Source organism: Puma concolor, chromosome B2 (assembly GCF_028749965.1).
Source record: "Puma concolor isolate L17-30 chromosome B2, mPumCon1.1.hap2, whole genome shotgun sequence".
Lineage (NCBI taxonomy): Eukaryota > Metazoa > Chordata > Mammalia > Carnivora > Felidae > Puma > Puma concolor.
Window position 1 is genome coordinate 100,377,821 of NC_141671.1, and position 19,116 is coordinate 100,396,936.

Below are 19,116 nucleotides of genomic sequence, written 5' to 3' on the forward strand. Positions count from 1 at the left end.
TGTGGTTCCCCACCCTTACTAATCTCACTTGAACATCCTTTGCCCGTTCCTCTTGCCCTTTTCTTCACATCTCCCAGGTAAATATTTTATATTGACACCACTTTAGTCAATACTTGAATTCAGCCTTATATATCTTATGTTATTTCTGTACTTCTGACAAAAAATTCAGCAATGCAGAGTAGTGATTCAAAGTAAACTTTATTTTATTTTATTTTATTTTATTTTATTTTATTTTATTTTATTTTTTTAACGTTTATTTATTTTGAGGCAGAGAGAGACAGAGCATGAACGGGGGAGGGGCCAAAGTAAACTTTAAAATCAGATGATGGGGCTCCTGGATGGCTCAGTCAGTTTAAGCAAAGCATCTGACTCTTGATTTCAGCTCAGGTCATGATCCTGGTCGTGAGATCAAACCCCACGTTGGGCTCCATGCTGACATCGTGGAGCCTGTCTGGGATTCTTTGTCTCCCTCTCTCTCTGCCCCTCCCACTTGCTCTCTTTCTCTCTCTCTCTCTCTCTCTCTCTCTCTCAAAAAGAAAAAAGAAATAAATAAAATCAGATGATTTTGATTTAAATCTTGATGTTAGTTACCTTTTCCAAGCCTGTTTCGTCATCTGTGTAGACAGGAATAATGGTAAGTGCCTCCCAGTTAATTCTGAGGACTAAACAAATACATGTTCTACTCATAGCACTTAGTGCACTGCCTGGCAGAGCATCCTGCTCATTCATCAGTGGCCATTATTGTGCAGCCTTGCATGCTAATGGGGTGCATTTTCTCATTATCATCATCTTCTCCATCATTATATTTAATATGATGATGATGACTGTGATGATAAAATGTATTAAACTATATCTCAAGAGCTCCTTCGGAAGACAGTGGGCCTTATGGGAGCCACAGAGAATCTCCCTCAAAGTGGCTTCACAACTGATATCTTCTCTCACTTTGTACTTTAGAAATGAATAGAATGTATGCTTCTGGTTTATCTACTCATTTATTCATTCAGTCTTTCAACAGATATTTTTTAAGCACCTATATATAGTATACCAGGCCCCAATCTGGAACCCAGGGATAGAACAGCGAACAAAATAGATAAAATCCTCTGCCCTTATGGAACTTACTTATAGTCTAGTGAAGATAAACAGACACTAAACAAATTGTCTAGGAAATATGTAGTAGTATGTCCAGTGATGAAAAGTGCTATGAAGAAAAAATAAAATACTTGATTGTAAAAATAAAAATAAGGGGCGCCTGAGTGGCTCAATTGGTTAAGCATCTGACTTGGCTCAGGTCAAGGTCTCACGGTTTGTGGGTTAGAGCCCTATATCGGGGTCTGCGCTGACAGCTCAGAGCCCTCTTTGGATCCTCTGTCACCCTTTCTCTCTGCCCCTCCCCCACTGTCTCTCTCAAAAATAAATAAAGATTAAAAAAACATAAAAAGAGGCTAGGAGAGCCGCAGGGAAGGGGGTGCAGAGACCTGTGTGGATAGGAAAGTGGCCATTCTAAATAGGATGGTCAGGTAAGTCCTTGCTGAGATGAAGTCTGGGCAAAAATCCGAAACAGATAGGAAATTGAAGCAAGGAGCCATCTGGAGGCATAGTTGGGTGGGCTGTGTCCCAGGCAGAAGAAACAGCAGAAGACCTCAGGCACAAGTATCCTTGATGTGCTTAAGAAACAGCAAGGAGGCCAGTGTGTGGAGCAGAGCCAGGGGAGATGTCAGAGGATGGGATGAGGCTGGAGGCAGTGCAGACCATGTAGGCCCTGCTGGTCCCATCGGGCAAGCTGTAGCATCGGGAAGCATGCTTAGGCACAGCATAAAACCACATTTAGCTCCCATATTCCAAAATTCTCTGCACAGCCCTCTGGGTATCCGATTTGTGAAAGGACAACGTTTATAGAGCTTGGTACTCCCGATATACCATGTCACTGAATCCTCACCACATCCTGTGATATTATAGTTTTCCCCATTTTATGATTAAGAAACTGATTCAGAGATGCTAAGTGCCTAAGTACCAAGTGGTACACAACTTGTATGTATCAGGTGGATTTGAATCTAGTAATCAGCATTTGTTTCCAAACGTCTTTAACATTGCTGCCTCATTATTTGAAATCATGATCTGTGCATTTTACTATTTGGAAATTGTATTTCAAATAAGTAAACAAACAAGTAACATGACCTACATTTCCCAAATCTTGCTCTGGGGCTCGGGAGCGGGAGAGGGCACCTCTAACCAAAACCCAAAAATAAAACAACAAAGAACATAGCATCTGAGAGCCCAGCACATAATAGGCAACACTAAATTAAGTTTCAGGAGACCCAGATATTAAGACCCACTTAACTATTAATAGTCTACCGTTGACTGGAAGCCTTGCTCATAATGTAAGCAGACAATTAACATATATTTTGTGTGTTATATGTGTTATATGCTGTATTCTTATAATAAAGTGAGTTAGAGGATACAAAATGTTAAGAAAATCATAGGGAAGAGAAAATATATTTATAGCACTGTGCTGTAAAAAAAATCTGTGTTTAAGTGGACCCCTACAGTTCAAACCCCTTACTGTTCAAGGGCCAACTATAAGTTGGTATAACAATATGATGAAAACTTAGGTAGACCCTAAAAACTGTATATGTTTATGTTTACTGACATAGGAAGGTATATACATAGATAGATAGATAGATAGATAGATAGATAGATAGATAGAGAGGGAGGGAGGGAGGGGAGAGAGGCAGAGAAGGAGGGAAAATAATGAGGTTAGACAACAATATGGGTGATGTGATTTCATTATAGAGAAACTGAGGGAAAATAGTTGATTTACCTACGAATGCTTGGATTAAATCTAAATTTTTCTCATCAGTCTCAGAATGTTCCAGATTATAGAAAAATAAACATTATTAATTTAAGCCTCTGCGTATTTCATCAAATTCAAGCAAATCTCCTTACACACTAAGCCAATTATTTTTAAATTGCTGCCTGATTGTTCCCAAAAGGATACCTCCCAAAAGGCCTCGAAAATTTAATTTTGTGCTGTTAGTCAGAAACCTAGTCTGTGTGAAGTCAAAGGATTGATCTGAAAAGAAAGCAAAAATGGAGACCAAAATGCTTTCCCTCTTAATTTGACTTTGTAACAACATAACATTTTTTATAAGAAAAAATTTGTTTTCCTTTCTTTTTTCAAATTCCTACCTTTAGAATGTCTTTTAAAATCACTGTATTTTCTAAGTACTCCTATTAATTTAGGTGAGCATTTAAAATTATATTTTGATTTTTTGGGGGTGCCTGGGTGGCTCAGTCGGTTAAGCGTCTGACTTCGGCTCAGGTCATGATCTCGCGGTCCGTGAGTTCAAGCCCCGCGTCGGGCTCTGTGCTGACAGCTCAGAGCCTGGAGCCTGTTTCAGATTCTGTGTCTCCCTCTCTCTCTGACCCTCCCCCGTTCATGCTCTGTCTCTCTCTGTCTCAAAAATAAATAAATGTTAAAAAAAAAATTTTTTTTTTAATAAAATTATATTTTGATTTTTTAAGTAGGCCCCACTGGGTAGTGTGGGGCTTGAACTCATGACCCTGAGATCAAGAGTTGCATGCTCTATGACTGAGCCATCCAGGCCTCCCTATATTTTGATTTTAGAAATGTTCTCTTCCTGGGGCACCTGGGTGGCTCCCTTGGTTAAGCCTCTGACTCTTGATTTCCACTCAGGTCATGATCTTGTGGTTTCAGAGATCGAGTCCTGTGTTGGGCTCTGAGCTGACAGTGCAGAGCCTGCTTGGGATTCTCTTCCTCTCTCCCTGCCCCTCCTTCTCTCTCTCTCTCTCTCCCTCTCTCTCTCTCTCTCTCTCTCTCTCTCAAAATAAAAAAAAATATTTTTTAAAAATGTTATTTTTCTTATACCACTTTTTTCTAAGTGTATTTATTTTGAGACAGAATACTCACATGCACATGCATGTGCAAGTTGGGGAGGGGCAGAGAGAGAGAGAATCCCAAGCAGGCTCTACACTGCCAGCGAGAGGAGCCTGATGTGGGGCTCAAACTCATGAACCCATGAGATGATGACCTGAGCCAAAATCAAGAGCTTAACCTTAACCCTTTTAATTTGGAATATTCTGGGTGACAAAACTTTAGATTGGTTTATTTCAAAACTTGGGGCATTTTTAAAAAGAATATGAATATCTTAATCATTTGGCCAATAAAATACCCTTTCAATATATACAATGTCTAATATTAAATATATCTAATTCTATATGCATTTCACAAAGGTAGGTAAATACAACTTTAGACATTCTGATTTCACATTGCAATTAAATTGCATTTAAGATTTTAAACTTACCTCCTCCTTGTATCCAACCATTCTGTACTATTCGATGAAAAATTGAACCCATGTAATGTAGCTTGATGCCACGCTGAGAATACCCTGCTTTTCCTGTGCACAAGACCTGAAAGTTTCTACATGTTTTGGGACATGCATCATAGTATAGCTACAAATAAAGATACAAGGTTTCAAAGATTAAATATTTAATATTTTGACAGTGACAGATTCCTACATCCATCCCCCACTTATTAAAAAATCAACAACAAAAATAAAGAAAGAACAACAAAAAAACCTCTTACCTCAAAAACCAACTTTCCAATTGGATGAAAATCAATAGAAATGTCCAAGAACACAAAACCATGCTATTAAAATTAGGGAGAAAAAGATAATGCAGGTCAATGTCTTGGAAGAAAGTTTTAGAAATGACCAAAAATACCACAAAATAATGCTTTCAGTGATAAGATTTCAAAAGCATTAACAGTAGAAAGGTAACAGCAAAGTTAAAAGAATGACTCAAAGAAGTTTCTTTTTTTTTTTTTAGAAGCTTGTTTCATTTGATTACATCAAATCTTTACAACCTAAATAATACACTTGTTAAAACCCTTTGGTAGGGAAGCTTTGTGTCACATTAACCTGTCACACCAGACTGAGAACATGTAGCCTAGATATCCCCTACTGTGTAAGCTAGGTGGAGGAAGGAACGCTAGTTGGTCCCTTTGGAAAAAGAAACAGACTGGGAATTTTCTATTCTGAGTAATTTTGGGAAACATCCAATGTGATTGCCATGGATCTGGTTACTGTATGTTCTGGATTTCCAGAGTCAGCACAGATTAGCTAACCAAAGCCAGAACACATCCTTTCTGAGTGGGAAAACAGAGGCACCATATACATAGGAGGTATGGTTATCAGGGGAAGGGAAGAGAATATGCTGTGCTTTCTTTGGCGTTATTTCAGTCCTGTCCTTATGTTCCCAGATGCCCCCAGCTCTTATTTTCAATTGACATCCTTTCTGGTAGAGACAGCTAACATTTGTGTGACCTTGTCTAGCTCTACAACGGAGCATCTAAAATGAAAACACCAGTCTCCATCGTGGTAGCATTAATTTGCAGAGCAGAGCACATCTAGTTGGATACATTCTAGATCTTGGGCACCATTCTCATGCACAAAAATGCCACCTGATTTAACAAGCTACATAACTTACCCTACCCTATTTCTTAAGAGTCTAGGAAACATAGATGAAATCAGTTTTTAGGATATCACTGTCACTACTTTATGTCATTTTAACCTTTTTTTTTTAATTAAAAGACTGCATTAATATTGTGCTATCTGGCATCCAGGAATGAAGTATTACATCCATAGCAATTATAATTTTAAGTTTTTTGTGCCTCCCAGCTTCTGTACTACAATTTCTGAGTTATAAAAGAATATTATAACTTTATTATGAGGCATAATATAGCAAACTTCATGGGCTTGGGAGAAAAGATGATATATTGGAAATTACGATTGATTGATGAAATGCGTAAGTCCATTCAGGCATCACTAAACTTCCCTCTGTGTCACTATATTATCTTTATGCAGTTGTCAAGAGTAGATAATTCTGAAAATTCTAATGAAAGAGCAAATGAGCACACTACCAGGTAATGTCACCTAGCAGCCAAACATGCAAACATAATTGTCTCCTATATCATTCCAACCCAGAACTAAACAAGTCCCTGCAGCATGAAAAAGCTCACCTCTGCACAAAAAATTTAAGGATTTTCTCTGGAATCTAGGTCCTCCTTCCTCACTGCCGTTAATTCAGGCTGTTATTATCTCTAGCACACATTACTATAGCAGTGTTCCAAGTGGCCATCCTGCCACCAAGCTTTCCCCATTCCGCCCCATTTTTGCCCTAAAACTTTTTCTTGAAAAGCAAAGATTATGTCATACTCTTTATGAAAAGTTCTGTTGGCTCAACTTTCTTCTAGGAAAAAATCTAACTCCTTAGTTCAGAATGGACAGTAAATTCAACCTTTCTTTAGTGGATGTTTTTGTTTTTTTCCCCTCCTTAACATTTAAATACCTTTCCTATTTAGGGAATGTCTTACAGGGACCCACTATGCCCTAAAGACACTGAAGGGGCCAGATTCTCCCTCTCCTCACTCTGTGAGAGCTGAGCTATGGGGATATGATCTGGGCTGGATTAGTCAGGTGCTCCTGCCTGGGGCCTTGGATCTCAGGGAGTGATGCAAAGACAGCAGTTGAGAAGTAATTCTCCATGAAGGTGGCAGTGTGAACCCAGGGCCAGTCGGGATGCAGCTGCATCCAAGTTGCACATTTCTGGGATGAGACTCAGGCCACGTTTTCCTGTTGTTTCCCAAAACCTGGTTCTCTGGCTTTCCTGCCAATTGTGAGGTTACCAAGGCATACCTTTTTTTCCCTTAAGTTAATCAAAGTAGTTTGGTATTGTTGGTGACTGATACTCTCATTTTCCCAGCCTCATTTCCTATTAATCAGGCCTCCTTGCTGTCCCCTGCCATTCCCTGAATATACCATGCACTTTTAGAACCTTGTCCTTTGGGACCCTTGTCCTGCTGTGAGCATTAAATTCCTTCCCATAACCCGCAGTTTCTAGTATTTTCCAAGTGCATTGTTTGTTCAGCCAGACATTCCCTGAGCTTATACTATGTTTCAGATTGTGTTTGAGGCAGTACAGTTAAGTGAGGATAAACAAAACAAGGTCTTTGCCTTTTTACAGCTTGGCACTGTAAAATCCTAGCACTGGGCCTTTCTGTGGGCACAGGCATCTATGAGCATGAAATGATCTTCAGCATGTGGTGCCTGTTGCTATAACAGAGTTTCTGAGCAAAATTACCAAGTGCTTTTACCTCTGTTGTCATTCCACCCTGATGTCTGTCTCTCACTCTCCTGGACCTTAAGCTTCATGACTGTCCTTTGCCATTGGAAACCCCCCTAGGGCCATAGCCTGCCTGGTCCAGCTCTTGCCAACTTGTCATGCTTTAAAATGTCTCCTTTCTTCTCAAACTTCCCCTTCTGTTAGTGCAGTACCTCTCAGTTAGGTGTTAGAAGGTACTAATTAAATTTTTTCATACTAAGCGTGAATGGATGGTAAGCTCTACCTTCTCTGAAGCGGGGGGAGGTGTCTTTATGTTTTAAAATGGATAACCAACGCATATAAATCTCTAATGCGGAATAGAAATGTTTGAACAGGGATGCTTCCCCCGCACTCCCTGCAGTTTGCATGCTGTAAGATATGCTTGCTTTACACACCGCTGAGCCAAACCCTGTAATATTATATATAATCCTTTGCAGTTGGATTAGAGGTCATTGAGAACTTAAAACCTAGTCTCCTACTGTTTATATTCCTTCGTTAGGATATCAGTAATTAGTGCTGAATCAATATAAATGGTCAAAGATTCCACTATTTTTCTTTAAAAATTAGTGTAACTTGCCTTGGTGTCTCTTAAGAATTTAGCAGAATAATCCACAGTAAGTGCCTCATAAAGTGCAGGGGGCTTAAAATCAACTACATCCCACATCTTGTGAGCCCATTTCTGAAGATCAAATGCATCACCCAGGAACTGATCATTAACAAAACACATCACGTAGGAAGAATACTCCCAGATCTCATTCTTGAGTTCCTATAAAGAAAAAGGATAAAAAGCTGTATTGGCAGAGGGGGAGGGGAGGCAACCAACCTTGCTGAACCCATAAGCCAGAGCTTGGGATTGACTCTATAGCCTAATCTTTAAAAAAATAATTTTTTTGCCATCTTTTAGAATTTTGTTCTCAAATAGAACTTAAGAACATTTTTAAAAATCTGACATCACTGAAAGCAAAAAAATGGCCTAAAAGTAGTGTTAAAAATGGTACAGTTAAAAAAAAAAAATTTAACAGCACTTGGGTGGCTCAGTTGGTTAAGCATCCTATTCTTAATTTTGGCTCAGGTCATGATCTCACAGTTCGTGAGTTCAAGCCCTGCACCAGGCTCTGCACTGACAGCATGGAGCCTGATTGGAATTCTCTCTCTGCCCCTTACCAGCTCTCTTTCTCTCTCAAAATATATAAACTTTAAAAAAATTTTTTTTAAATGGTACATGCATAGAAGGTAGATTGTTATCTGGTAATAAAAATCTATGTGCATAGCATACTTGTTATGTTAACTTGAAAACAAAATGCAGTCTCTGGCTTCATTTGTGAAGTACATTTTACTGTGTGTATACTTGGAAAGGCTTGGAGCTCTGAGTAATACATGATTTTCAGTATCAAGGATGAAAAGAATGCTTTTTTTGAGGGAGAGGGGTCAGGGTGAGGAAATGCCTCCTGGGGGGATTTCTGGTGCACCCCAGGGGCACTGAGGGAGAGAGCCCACCTTTGCCAACACTTTGAAGTGCTAAGCCCCTTAAAATGAAGCGCATTCGTGTGTTCATCCGCACACTAATGGTCAACCTCCTAAATTCCAGTGTGTGGCCACTGAGTAATGCTCCCTCTGAAGAGATCTGGTTTATTATTACCCAGGGCCAGTCCTGGGAAAAGCATAAATAATTTGGGACAGGTTTTCTCAAATTTTAACAGTCAAGCAGAATTACAGATTCCTGAGCCCCATCCAAAGTATCTGAATCTGGAATGGGGCCCTAGAATTTGCATGTCTAACGGCATCCCAGGAGATGCTGACGTTGCTGGTCTGGAGACCACACTTGGGGAAATGCTGTTTGGGGGAACAGCTTGCTTCAGCTTGCCAGTTTGCTGCACTCCCACGTCTTCTCCCAGATTTCATATCCTATTCCTGCACCCATATCAAAACCTGGTTTGAGGAAAAGAATAAACTTGTTCATGCTGAACTATAAATTACTCATAGAGCCTGTAGGTCAAGAGTCCCTAAACTGTTTAGATTCATCAGTGTTATCACATATTATAGAATGCAGAACTTTAAAAAGGGATATTTATTTAGCCTGGGTATGGCTAATGTGGATATTTAGTTAGCCTGGTGGGAGTAAGGCAGTAGAAGAAGCACTTTACTGAGAGGCTGGGGGTGCAGATGCCTTGTCTTTGTGTGTTTTCTGTACACGAGGAGGCCTCCTCACCTGCTTCAAGTCAGTGGGCTGGACCCAGTGGTTTCTGTGGCTTTCCAGCACAGAGATATAAGATGCTGCCTTTTTTTGGAGGGGAGAGAAAGGGCTTTCCAAAGGCCCAGAAGCCATCACTCAAGGGTGGCATTACATTCTGCTGAAGCATTAATTCCAGCTCAGACCTAACCTCAAGTGTGCTAAGTACTACATATGACCCAAAGCATAATGCTTACATTGAAGGACAAAAACTGGCCTGAAACAACAGAAGGTTAAGGTGACAAGTACCCAAGAGATGAGGGTGGAGATGGGAGGAAGGAAGGATAGGCAATAAAGAATAGGTGGAAAGAAGCAGCAGTGAGTATGGAGAAAGCCTCATTCAGGCCTCGTGAGAAAAGCTGGAGGAAGAGAACACAAAACATCCCAAGGTTAGTAACCCAGGCTAAAATGGAGGGAAACTATGGAATGAAATCCACACCTATCTTTAAGAATACAGTGGGACTCTATAAGAATACAGTGGGACTCTACAGAGCATGAGATCATGGCTTTCCTGTAGGTGGAGAGCATGATACTGGTAGGCAGTGTAGGTAGTTTGGTGATAGAAATTTAACAACATAATTGTTTTATGTTAAGGTGACTAACTGTCCTGACCAGCTGTCCCAGTTTGTCTAGGACTGTCCCAGCTTTAGCACTGAATTCCTGCATCACAGGAAACCCCTCAGCACCAGGCAAACCGGGACCACTGGTCTCCCTAATTGTTGTAAGGATTGGAGTTAATATATACATAAGTCAAGAGAATAGTGCCTGGCATATGACTGTGTTGGCTACTATTCTACCTGAATCCCAATCAAAATGTATTATGGCTATGAAAATGGCATGAGACTTAACAAATGGTATTCTTGACTCAGTCCTGCAGCATTTCTGTGACCGCACATTGAAGTGGTCCCATAAAGCAACACTATGTGATAACCACAGGATCACAGGACATCCTTGTGCAACAAAGAACAGAACAATCAAAACTGCCCTAGTCAGGGGAAATGGGATTTCATCAGCCACTGGGGAGATGGAGTGGGGCAGGGAGACCAGGCGGGGATGGCAAGCAAGAAGTGTGCCCCATTCCAGGCTCGCTCCAACATGACGTATTGCTGGGCCACCTACCACCTTGGAACCCTTCATGTCACGTGTTCCAGGCAGCATTACCAGATGATCAGTGTTGGCACCCAGGAGGAAACTGCTGTCCCGGGACAAAGCCTGTTAGCCCTGGGGCCTGAGGTTCTCCAAGGGTGCTGTTAGTGGGGAGAATGCAGAGAAGAAAGCTTGAATTAGGACAAGGCTGCCCTGTGGGGTCCTGGTGCCTGTCATCGGAGCTCCCGTAGGCCACAGCCCCACACCAGCCCTCGGCTGTGTCTGTGCTGTCCACCACCAAAACCTTCCACGGAAGGGCCAAGAGTGCCAAGGTGTCACGGGAAGTGTGAGTATGTGAAGCGCTGGGAAGGAGGCTAACCATCAGCGGGGGTAAATAGCAGCATTGAGAGTTTAAAACTCGCCTCTATCACCTGTCTTTAAAAAGAAAATCCTGTGAATGTTTTGCTTTCTCTTACAATCAGCCCAGTACAATGATTGAAATGATTTAGGGAAAGTGTACGATTTAGAGAAATCAAATCTAGTTGCTCTAAAATTACTGCTTCAGTTTTTCCCAAACAATGCGCAAATAATTTAGGCAAAACTTTGCTCATTTCCCATATCCCGAATATCCTTTACCCTTTTTTTCTCCTGTAGATATTGATCCCATGCAAATTCTTGAAGAGGAACTATTATAGGATCTTCAAATTTGGTTGGATAATTACTCTTCAGACTCTAGGTTTCAAAACAAAATAATTATAGAGTAAGTTCTCTTTTAAAGTAGAAATAATTTTCCCCCAATTTTTATGGGGACTTCGAGAGGTTTTATACAGCGGATACCCAGGCACACAGTCCGACTTCGATGCCCCCTGCTTGCTCCCAGAGGCCCCTGTGCTGATCTCCAATAAGTCACTACCCAGTTCACACTGGGGCTCTGGCTTATGTGTCTCACTTCTAGAGTATAAGCTTCTTGAGGGCCAAGACTACATCCTAGTTTTCCTGTACCCCCACTGGCCTTGACATCTGGCATATAGTAGACCATCCACACATAGCAAATGAATGAACAAATGAACAAATAAATGAGTTTATGCCAATAGTTTTGTAATTTGCCATGTTCTTTTAGAACCAGTTTTTTCCTAAATTAAATTATTACTAAACCTCAGTGGATCTGAACTTTTTTTTTAATGAAAAGAAAATGTTACTTTATTTAACTGCAGTGTTTTATTAGTTTCAGGTGTACAATATAGGGCTTCAGCAGTCCCATACATCACCTGGTGCTCATCACCAATTTCACCCACCCCCACCTCCTCCCTCTACAGATACTTTTAACTAAAATAAATAAACGTAGGGGCGCCTGGGTGGCGCAGTCGGTTAAGCGTCCGACTTCAGCCAGGTCACGATCTTGCGGTCCGTGAGTTCGAGCCCCGCATCGGGCTCTGGGCTGATGGCTCAGAGCCTGGAGCCTGTTTCCGATTCTGTGCCTCCCTCTCTCTCTGCCCCTCCCCCGCTCATGCTCTGTCTCTCTGTCCCAAAAATAAATAAACGTTCAAAAAAAGAAAATTTAAAAATAAATATTATTTTAATTTATTGATAGAGAATGACCAAAAGGATATTGTTGTAGTTACACCCCACAACAATAGAGAATACTAAATATTAAATATTTTAGGTATTGAGCACGTTTATTAATTTGTCTATATGAATCAGAGAAAGTTCATACTGGTTAACAATTCCTGTCAAAAAAAGTTTTGAGTCCTGACATGTCGCACTTTGCCTCCGGGTAAAGCAAGAGAAGGCAGGTAAGGCAATACCAATTAGGCCTCACCTTGCTGAGTGGGTCTGAGTAGATGTGTCCACTAGGGATCACCTTGCTGAGTGGGTCTGAGTAGATGTGTCCACTAGGGATCACCTTGCTGAGTGGGTCTGAGTAGATGTGTCCACTAGGGATCACCTTGCTGAGTGGGTCCGAGTAGGTGTGTCCACTAGGGAAAAGGGACAGCTGGCTGCTGCACTTGGCTCCTTCTCCACTAAAGAAGGTGCTTAGAGGTCCTTCTGTGGTCTAAAAGAGGACACCGGCGTGGCATGCTTCATCTGGGGTGGATATTCCAAGGGGCAGAGAGCCAGGGCGTGAGTGTATCCTGCCTTTGGGACCAGGGGGAGCCAAAGAGGGTGATAGCAATTGGGTCATTTCCTTCTTAGGCTGTTGCCCAACCAACAGATGACGATGTGTCCTTTGTTCCAGTGTCCATGCTCAGTTTGAGGTCCTTGTGTTTCTAACTGGGGGACCACCTAGAATAACTAATAAGCCCTGTAGTTTTCAAATTAAGCATACTTAATCATACTTTCTTCATAATTTAGTGTCTAGAACAGACTACATCCAAAACAGAATCTATGTGATACTTACTCTTCACAAATCTAAATCTCTGTCAGCATATTAGGTATTCAGGATTGCTCACCAAATGATCATGTTGAGAAATTATTCAAGAATCCTTTATTAAGATAAACTAATAGAATTTACATCCGTATGTTTTCATATTCAGATAGGGGTACAGTAGGCAAAAGCTTAAGAAAGGGAAAATTAATCTTATTAATATAACAAAGACATTGTTTTCTCAACTTAGTATCCTCTACAAAGGGTGTGGCAAACTGTGGCCAGCAGGCCAAATCTGGCACACTGCCTGTTTTTGTAAGACTTGAGAGCTAAGAAGAATTTTTAGATTTTAAGCAGTTGAAACAGAATCATTCCATGTCATGTGAAATCATATGCAAGTCAAATTTCAGTATCCTTAATTTTTATTAAAAGCACCATTCATTTACATATTGTCTGTGGCCGATTTTGCACAAGGACACAGTCAAGTAGTTGTGACTGAGAGCCTATGCCCCTGAAGGCCTAATAATTTAATATCTAGGCTTCACAGAAAAAAAAAATTGCCAACACCTTCTCTACAGTGTGGAGCAGGCACAGAAAACATGTGCCTTCAGAAAAGGAGCTAAAGAAAAACAAGGGAAAAAAGTCCCTCAAACTCCTTAAATACAACTTAAGCCATAAACTTTATAGATCCCCTCAGCCCAGCTAACAGTCCATAATTTCTATTTATTTTGATGATCTACGTATCATTTAAACAGACTTCTCACTTGTTCTCTTCCTCTTGATGTAAACTTCACCAACTTCTCAAATTAGTTTCTGTGAAATTGAATGAAGGAAGCCTCATTTAAAATGGTCAGAGGGGGGGCGCCTGGGTGGCGCAGTCGGCAGCCAGGTCACGATCTCACGGTCGTGAGTTCGAGCCCCGCGTCAGGCTCTGGGCTGACGGCTCAGAGCCTGGAGCCTGTTTCAGATTCTGTGTCTCCCTCTCTCTCTGCCCCTCCCCCGTTCATGCTCTGTCTCTCTCTGTCCCAAAAATAAATAAAAACGTTGAAAAAAAAATTTGAAAAAAAACAAAATGGTCAGAGGGCACCTGCATGGTCAGTCAGTTGAACATCCCACTCTTGATTTTGACTCAGGTCATGATCTCCCGGTCGTGAGATGGAGCCCCATGTCGGACTCTGTGCTGAATATGGAACCTGCTTGAGATCCTCTCTCTCTCCTGCCCCTTTCCCCCTTGCGCTCTCAGAAAAAAATAAATTGAAAAATTAAAAAAAAAAAAATTTTTAATGGAGTCAGGAGGCCAGAAGAGGGAGCTCTCATGCCTTACCACCACTCAATTGCAGACCACAGTAGGTCAGTTAGAGATACACCATGCATTCCCTACAGGAAGAAGTCTATTTTACTATTCCAGCAGAAGGAAGGGAGAATGTCTCCTTACTCTGCAACAAGCTTGGCCAATAGGGTAATACCACAACTCAACCAGTGAGAAACCATCACCACCCTGAACTCTCACCTTTCTATCAAAGCAGCCCCTACCAGTTTCTTCCTTTTATCTATGTCCCTCTCCTTTGATCTCCCATATTGCCCTTGGTTTGCCATAGCTTATTATGTCTCAAATTGCAATTCCTGTGTTACTACCAAATAAGCCCATTTTGCTGGTAAAATAACCGGCTGTTTTAAGGTCAAACAGTTACTGTTTCTTGATTTGATGCAGTTACAAACTTTTCTTAACTGTGGACTTACAGCAGGCAACAAGGCAGGAATTGCTTAAGATTTCTTCTGTTTGAGAACATTTTGTATCAGGTATCTGGCTGGATACTTTGAGAGATACAAACATAGTGCATGGTCCTGGAGTCTAGTAGGGTTTTGAATGAGAGGATTTTGGCATAATCCTACAGTGGCATTCCCGGAGCAAACCCCAGAGATGTGCTGAATTCTGCATTTCTATATTACTTCTGCATTTGCATAATAGGTGTGCTGCACCATTACTGACCCAGCCAAATTCTTCCAGTTGCTTAAAGTGTTTTTCCTTTTATATCGGTCTGTGTGTTTGCAAAGTAATCTCTGGATTCTCCAAAGCACTTGGGGGTCGTTTGTTAAGAAATTTCTTAAGCACCTAATTCGACTGGAATGCAGTAACTGCTATAGGAAATTTAAAGGAGGGAAAAGAAGCCTTCCCAAATGAAGTTTCCAAAAACTTGGGAAGGGAGTTTATAACAAAATCTGTAGTTATGCGGTGTCACTTATTTTTAAACATTTTTTCATAAATTTTTAAAATCTATAATTCACGTAAAAATGTGGAAATAAAATGTGGGTCTATAGCAATTACCCTCCTTCCAGCAAGATTCTTAATTTTCCTTTGCTCGGATCCCCCCTTAAAGGTAGCCCTTCTGGTAGTGGAACGTCCGCCCGACCCGACCCTGACCCCTAGGAGGTACAGACTGACGCTGCCCGCCAGGGACACCTCCCTACGTCCCCGAACTTCGACCCGGGTCACCAGGAAGCGCGAGCCCGAGGAGACGGGAGAGCCATCCGCACTTGTGGTTTTCTCGCGGTTACCTCGGCAGCGCTCTTCGCGATGTGAAAGCTGGAGCTTTTGAAGAGCCCCACCACCTTCACCTGCAGCGGTTGCTCGGGCGGTGACTTCGAGCAGTATGGGGCCGGCCTCGGCCCGCGCTGCAGCTGGCTAGCCATGGCGGCGCTGGGGGACTGCTCCGAGCACAAACACTGCGCGTCGCCAGGGCAACCGTGCGGCCCCGCCCCCGTCGCCTGCTGGGAGGAAGGACGCGAGGGGGAGGGCGGCGACGGGCGGGTCTTTTCTCTACTTTGCGCCTGTTGCTGCTGAGCCGGGCGAGAGGCGAGAGGGCTCGCGGGCGGCTGAGGCCAGGGACGGAGTTTCCGCGCGAAGGGACGGAGAACTCCGTGTCCCGTGTGCCTCCACTCGGCTGGCCGCCCGCCCGAACTCCTCTCTGGTATCCCCCCTCAGGGACCTCGCGCGCGGCCCTCGCCTCCCGGCAGCGCCCAACTTCGCAGCAGATCGCCTTTCCGGGTGGGTTGGCTGCCAGTGGGGCGGTTGCCCGGGTAACGCGGATTCGGACCCGGGCCCAGGGCCTGCGCGGCGCGGGCTGGGAGGCCGCGGCCTTCGAGGGAGCGCGGGGCGGAGCCGACCACCTGTGCGCGCCGCCCCGGGAGGAGGTGCCGCCCGCTCGCCCCCGCCCCCGCCGCGGCCGTCGCCGGGGAGGCAGCGCCGTCCCGCGCCCCCGGACCGCTCGCCATGAAGCCCAACTTCTCTCTGCGACTGAGGATCTTTAACCTCAATTGTTGGTGAGAGCGCCCGCGGGGTGGGCCGGGGGCCACAGCTGCATTCGCACCCACAGTCTGAGGGAGGAGGCCTTCCTCACCTCCGGGCCACGGCTCCACCGTGCCCTAAGGTGTCCGGGTCCGGGGGGCATCCGCATCTCCGGGCCCGCACCTGGTCCCAGCTCCGGTGGTGCACGGAGAAGCGGAGCGCCTCCAGCCGTCACCTCCCCCCACCCTTCTCGTCCTCAGGGGCATTCCCTACCTGAGCAAGCACCGGGGTGACCGCGTGAAGCGCCTGGGAGACTTTCTAAACATGGAAAGCTTCGACCTAGCTCTCCTGGAAGAGGTGGGCAGGGCAGAACTGGTGTGGAACCCTGGCTGGGACGGGGGCTGCTGGGGGCGCAGGAGAGGACTTTTCCCCGGGGTGGGGGAGGCGGGGGGAGACAGGCAGGCATCCTCACCCCTTCCCTCAGGTGTGGAGTGAGCAGGACTTCCAGTACCTGAGACAGAAGCTGTTGCCTACCTACCCCGCCGCACACTACTTCAGGAGGTGAGAAACCTTCCTGTTTGGAAGTCTGTTCTCAGACCTGGAAGCTCTTGGCCCTGCCAGCCCCTCCCTATCCCACCTGCACCCTCCTCCGTCTTCCCGAGTCCTCTCCTCTGTGTGTGGGTGCAGGACTAGGTGGAACCAGGAAGATCCTATCTCTTCAGCCCATCCCAGCCTTACCAAGTCACACTCCATCGTATCACCCCACAAAGGCTGTTGCTTTGAGATTTCCTCTGGTGCTGATCTCAGCAACAGAGTGAGGAAAAAGTAGCTGATACAAGCTGGGTGACCAGGGAGAAGAGAGCTGGGTATTTCTCTTCCTGCTTTTCTGGCTGTTAACCAGAACTTGGTTTACAGTGGCGTCATTGGCAGTGGCCTCTGCGTCTTCTCCAAACATCCAATTCAGGAATTCACCCAGCACGTCTACACCCTCAATGGGTACCCCTACATGGTAAGCCTTAGATCAGATTTCTTCCACCACCCTCTCCCACCCCCCAGTACCACACGGTAAAGGAGGCAGCCTTTCTTGGGCTGCAGAAACGGGCAGAAGGAGGGTGGCAGTGCCCTGAGTTCTAGCTCCCTCCTGCCTGCAGATCCATCATGGAGACTGGTTCTGTGGGAAGGCTGTGGGTCTGCTGGTGCTTCATCTAAGTGGATTGGTACTCAATGCCTACGTGACCCATGTGAGTGAAGCTGGCGGGGCTGGGACAGGTGGCCTGGTCCTGGGAGGGAGAGATGGGACTCCTCTGGTTGGGCTTCCTGGGGGTGAGGTGTGGGGGCAGGATCTCCTAAGGTCAGTAGGCAAGGTTTGCCCATCTTTTAACCAAGTATCATGCCAAGTAACAGACACCAGCATGATTCAGACCTGTCTTTGGGACCCCCCGTCTCAACTGCTATAATCTGACCTATCTTGCTCAGCTCCATGCCGAGTACAATCGACAGAAGGACATCTACCTAGCACATCGTGTGGCCCAAGCTTGGGAACTGGCCCAGTTCATCCAGTGTGTGAGCCTGGGCTTGACAGGGGAAGTGGGATGGGGTCAGGGGTTGAGGGGTGGCCAGGGCCCCACTTCTAGGTGGGCACAGCTGGTCAGGAGAGAACTCCTGCCTCACCAACCTGGTTCCCCCAGCCACACATCCAAGAAGGCCGATGTGGTTCTGTTGTGTGGGGACCTTAACTTGCACCCGAAGGACCTGGGCTGCCGCCTGCTGAAGGAGTGGACAGGGCTGCATGATGCCTACCTTGAGACCCGGGACTTCAAGGTGAGGACCTGCCTGATAATTTCCATGTCTACACCCCCAGCTTCTCTCCTCCTCCTCCCCTGTGTCCTAGCATGAACCACTTACTCGCCTAGGGCTCTGAAGAAGGCTGTACGATGGTACCTGAGAACTGCTACGTTAATCAGAGGGAGTTAGAGCCATTTCCCTTTGGCATCCGCATTGACTATGTGCTATATAAGGTCAGGCCTCTCCCATCAATGTGTCTTCACCCACCGTGTCTCTGTCTTTCACCAGCTTGTGCTAATCTTTTGTCCATCTGGTCTAGTCGTAGATTATTGATGGCTTGAGAATGGGAAGAGGGCCTCAAATATGTTTCTCTCTGGCCCTTACTTTTCCTAGGCAGTTTCTGGGTTCTACATCTCCTGTAAGACTCTGAGAACCACTGCTGGCCATGATCCTCACAGTGGCACCCCCCTCTCTGATCATGAGGCCCTGATGGCTACTCTCTGTGTGAGACACAGCCCTCCCCAGCACACCCCCAGCCCTACTCACGGTAAGACACCCCCACCCTCTCCCCAGGTCCCTCCCCACCATAAGGCGGCTCCTCCACTCTGACCCTCTCTCTCCTGCCCCACTACCCTGCCTTGTTCTAGGACCAGCAGAAAGGTCGCAGTTGATCAGTGTGTTAAAGGAGGCCTGGGCAGAGCTGGACCTCGGCATGGCTCAAGCTCGCTGGTGGGCCACCTTCGCCGGCTACGTAATTGGTCTAGGGCTGCTCCTTCTGGCATTGCTGTGTGCTCTGGCAGCCGGGGGAGGGGTCAGGGAGGTTGCCATAATGCTCTGGACTCCCAGTGTAGGACTGCTGTTGGGGGCAGGTGCAGTCTACCTCTTCCACATGCAGGAGGCCAAGGGCTTATCTAGGGCCCGGGCTGAGCTCCAGCATATGCTGGGAAGGGCAAGGGAGGCCCACGACCTGGACCCAGAGTCTCAGGCAGCCCTATTCCTGGGACAGCAGGAGGGGGACAGATCTGAGGAACAATAAAGCTTGACACTTTTGTGGCTCTGTGCTTTTGTTGTAGAAGCAGTGATTGGGGTCAAGGGTCGGTCAGTGTGACTATCATAATATAAACTGTCAGGCTCCTACACATCTGCCCTCCCTGCATCTCACCTGCAGGCAGTGTTAGGCCTGTG

General features: G+C 45.0%; 2 protein-coding genes across 6 annotated transcripts in view; one reads left to right on the forward strand and one right to left on the reverse strand.

Annotated features, from left to right (window-relative positions):
• Positions 1 to 15,551, reverse strand: part of PPIL6 (peptidylprolyl isomerase like 6) — a 32,238-nt gene extending 16,687 nt beyond the window's left edge. For 4 of the 5 annotated variants that reach the window (XR_015251463.1, XM_086707565.1, XM_025925952.2 and 1 more), the window contains exons 1-5: positions 15,417 to 15,551; positions 11,132 to 11,227; positions 7,757 to 7,945; positions 4,604 to 4,666; positions 4,323 to 4,470 (exon numbers count right to left, since the gene is read on the reverse strand). Coding sequence is in view for 4 of the 5 variants with exons in the window: in XM_086707565.1 (XP_086563691.1) it covers positions 4,323 to 4,470; positions 4,604 to 4,666; positions 7,757 to 7,945; positions 11,132 to 11,227; positions 15,417 to 15,551 (631 nt within the window). In the remaining variant the exon portion in view is untranslated. The remainder of the gene's footprint in view (positions 1 to 4,322; positions 4,471 to 4,603; positions 4,667 to 7,756; positions 7,946 to 11,131; positions 11,228 to 15,416) is intronic. The other variant, XM_086707566.1, reaches the window with a different exon arrangement.
• Positions 15,552 to 16,048: 497 nt separating this feature from the next.
• Positions 16,049 to 18,984, forward strand: SMPD2 (sphingomyelin phosphodiesterase 2). The gene is made up of 10 exons (XM_086707564.1): positions 16,049 to 16,181; positions 16,407 to 16,503; positions 16,631 to 16,707; positions 17,062 to 17,155; positions 17,298 to 17,387; positions 17,623 to 17,705; positions 17,835 to 17,967; positions 18,060 to 18,164; positions 18,325 to 18,480; positions 18,578 to 18,984. Exons 1-10 carry the CDS (start codon positions 16,132 to 16,134, stop codon positions 18,965 to 18,967), a joined length of 1,275 nt encoding a protein of 424 aa, XP_086563690.1. The 5' UTR covers positions 16,049 to 16,131; the 3' UTR covers positions 18,968 to 18,984.
• The last annotated feature ends 132 nt before the right edge of the window (positions 18,985 to 19,116 follow it).

Bases quoted from the DNA above. Each gene is read 5' to 3' on its own strand.
- SMPD2 (XM_086707564.1), top strand. From the start codon at position 16,132: ATGAAGCCCAACTTCTCTCTGCGACTGAGGATCTTTAACCTCAATTGT. The intron at 16,182-16,406 runs GTGAGAGCGCCC...TCTCGTCCTCAG, and splicing joins ATCTTTAACCTCAATTGTTG to GGGCATTCCCTACCTGAGCA. The intron at 17,706-17,834 runs GTGTGTGAGCCT...TGGTTCCCCCAG, and splicing joins GAACTGGCCCAGTTCATCCA to CCACACATCCAAGAAGGCCG.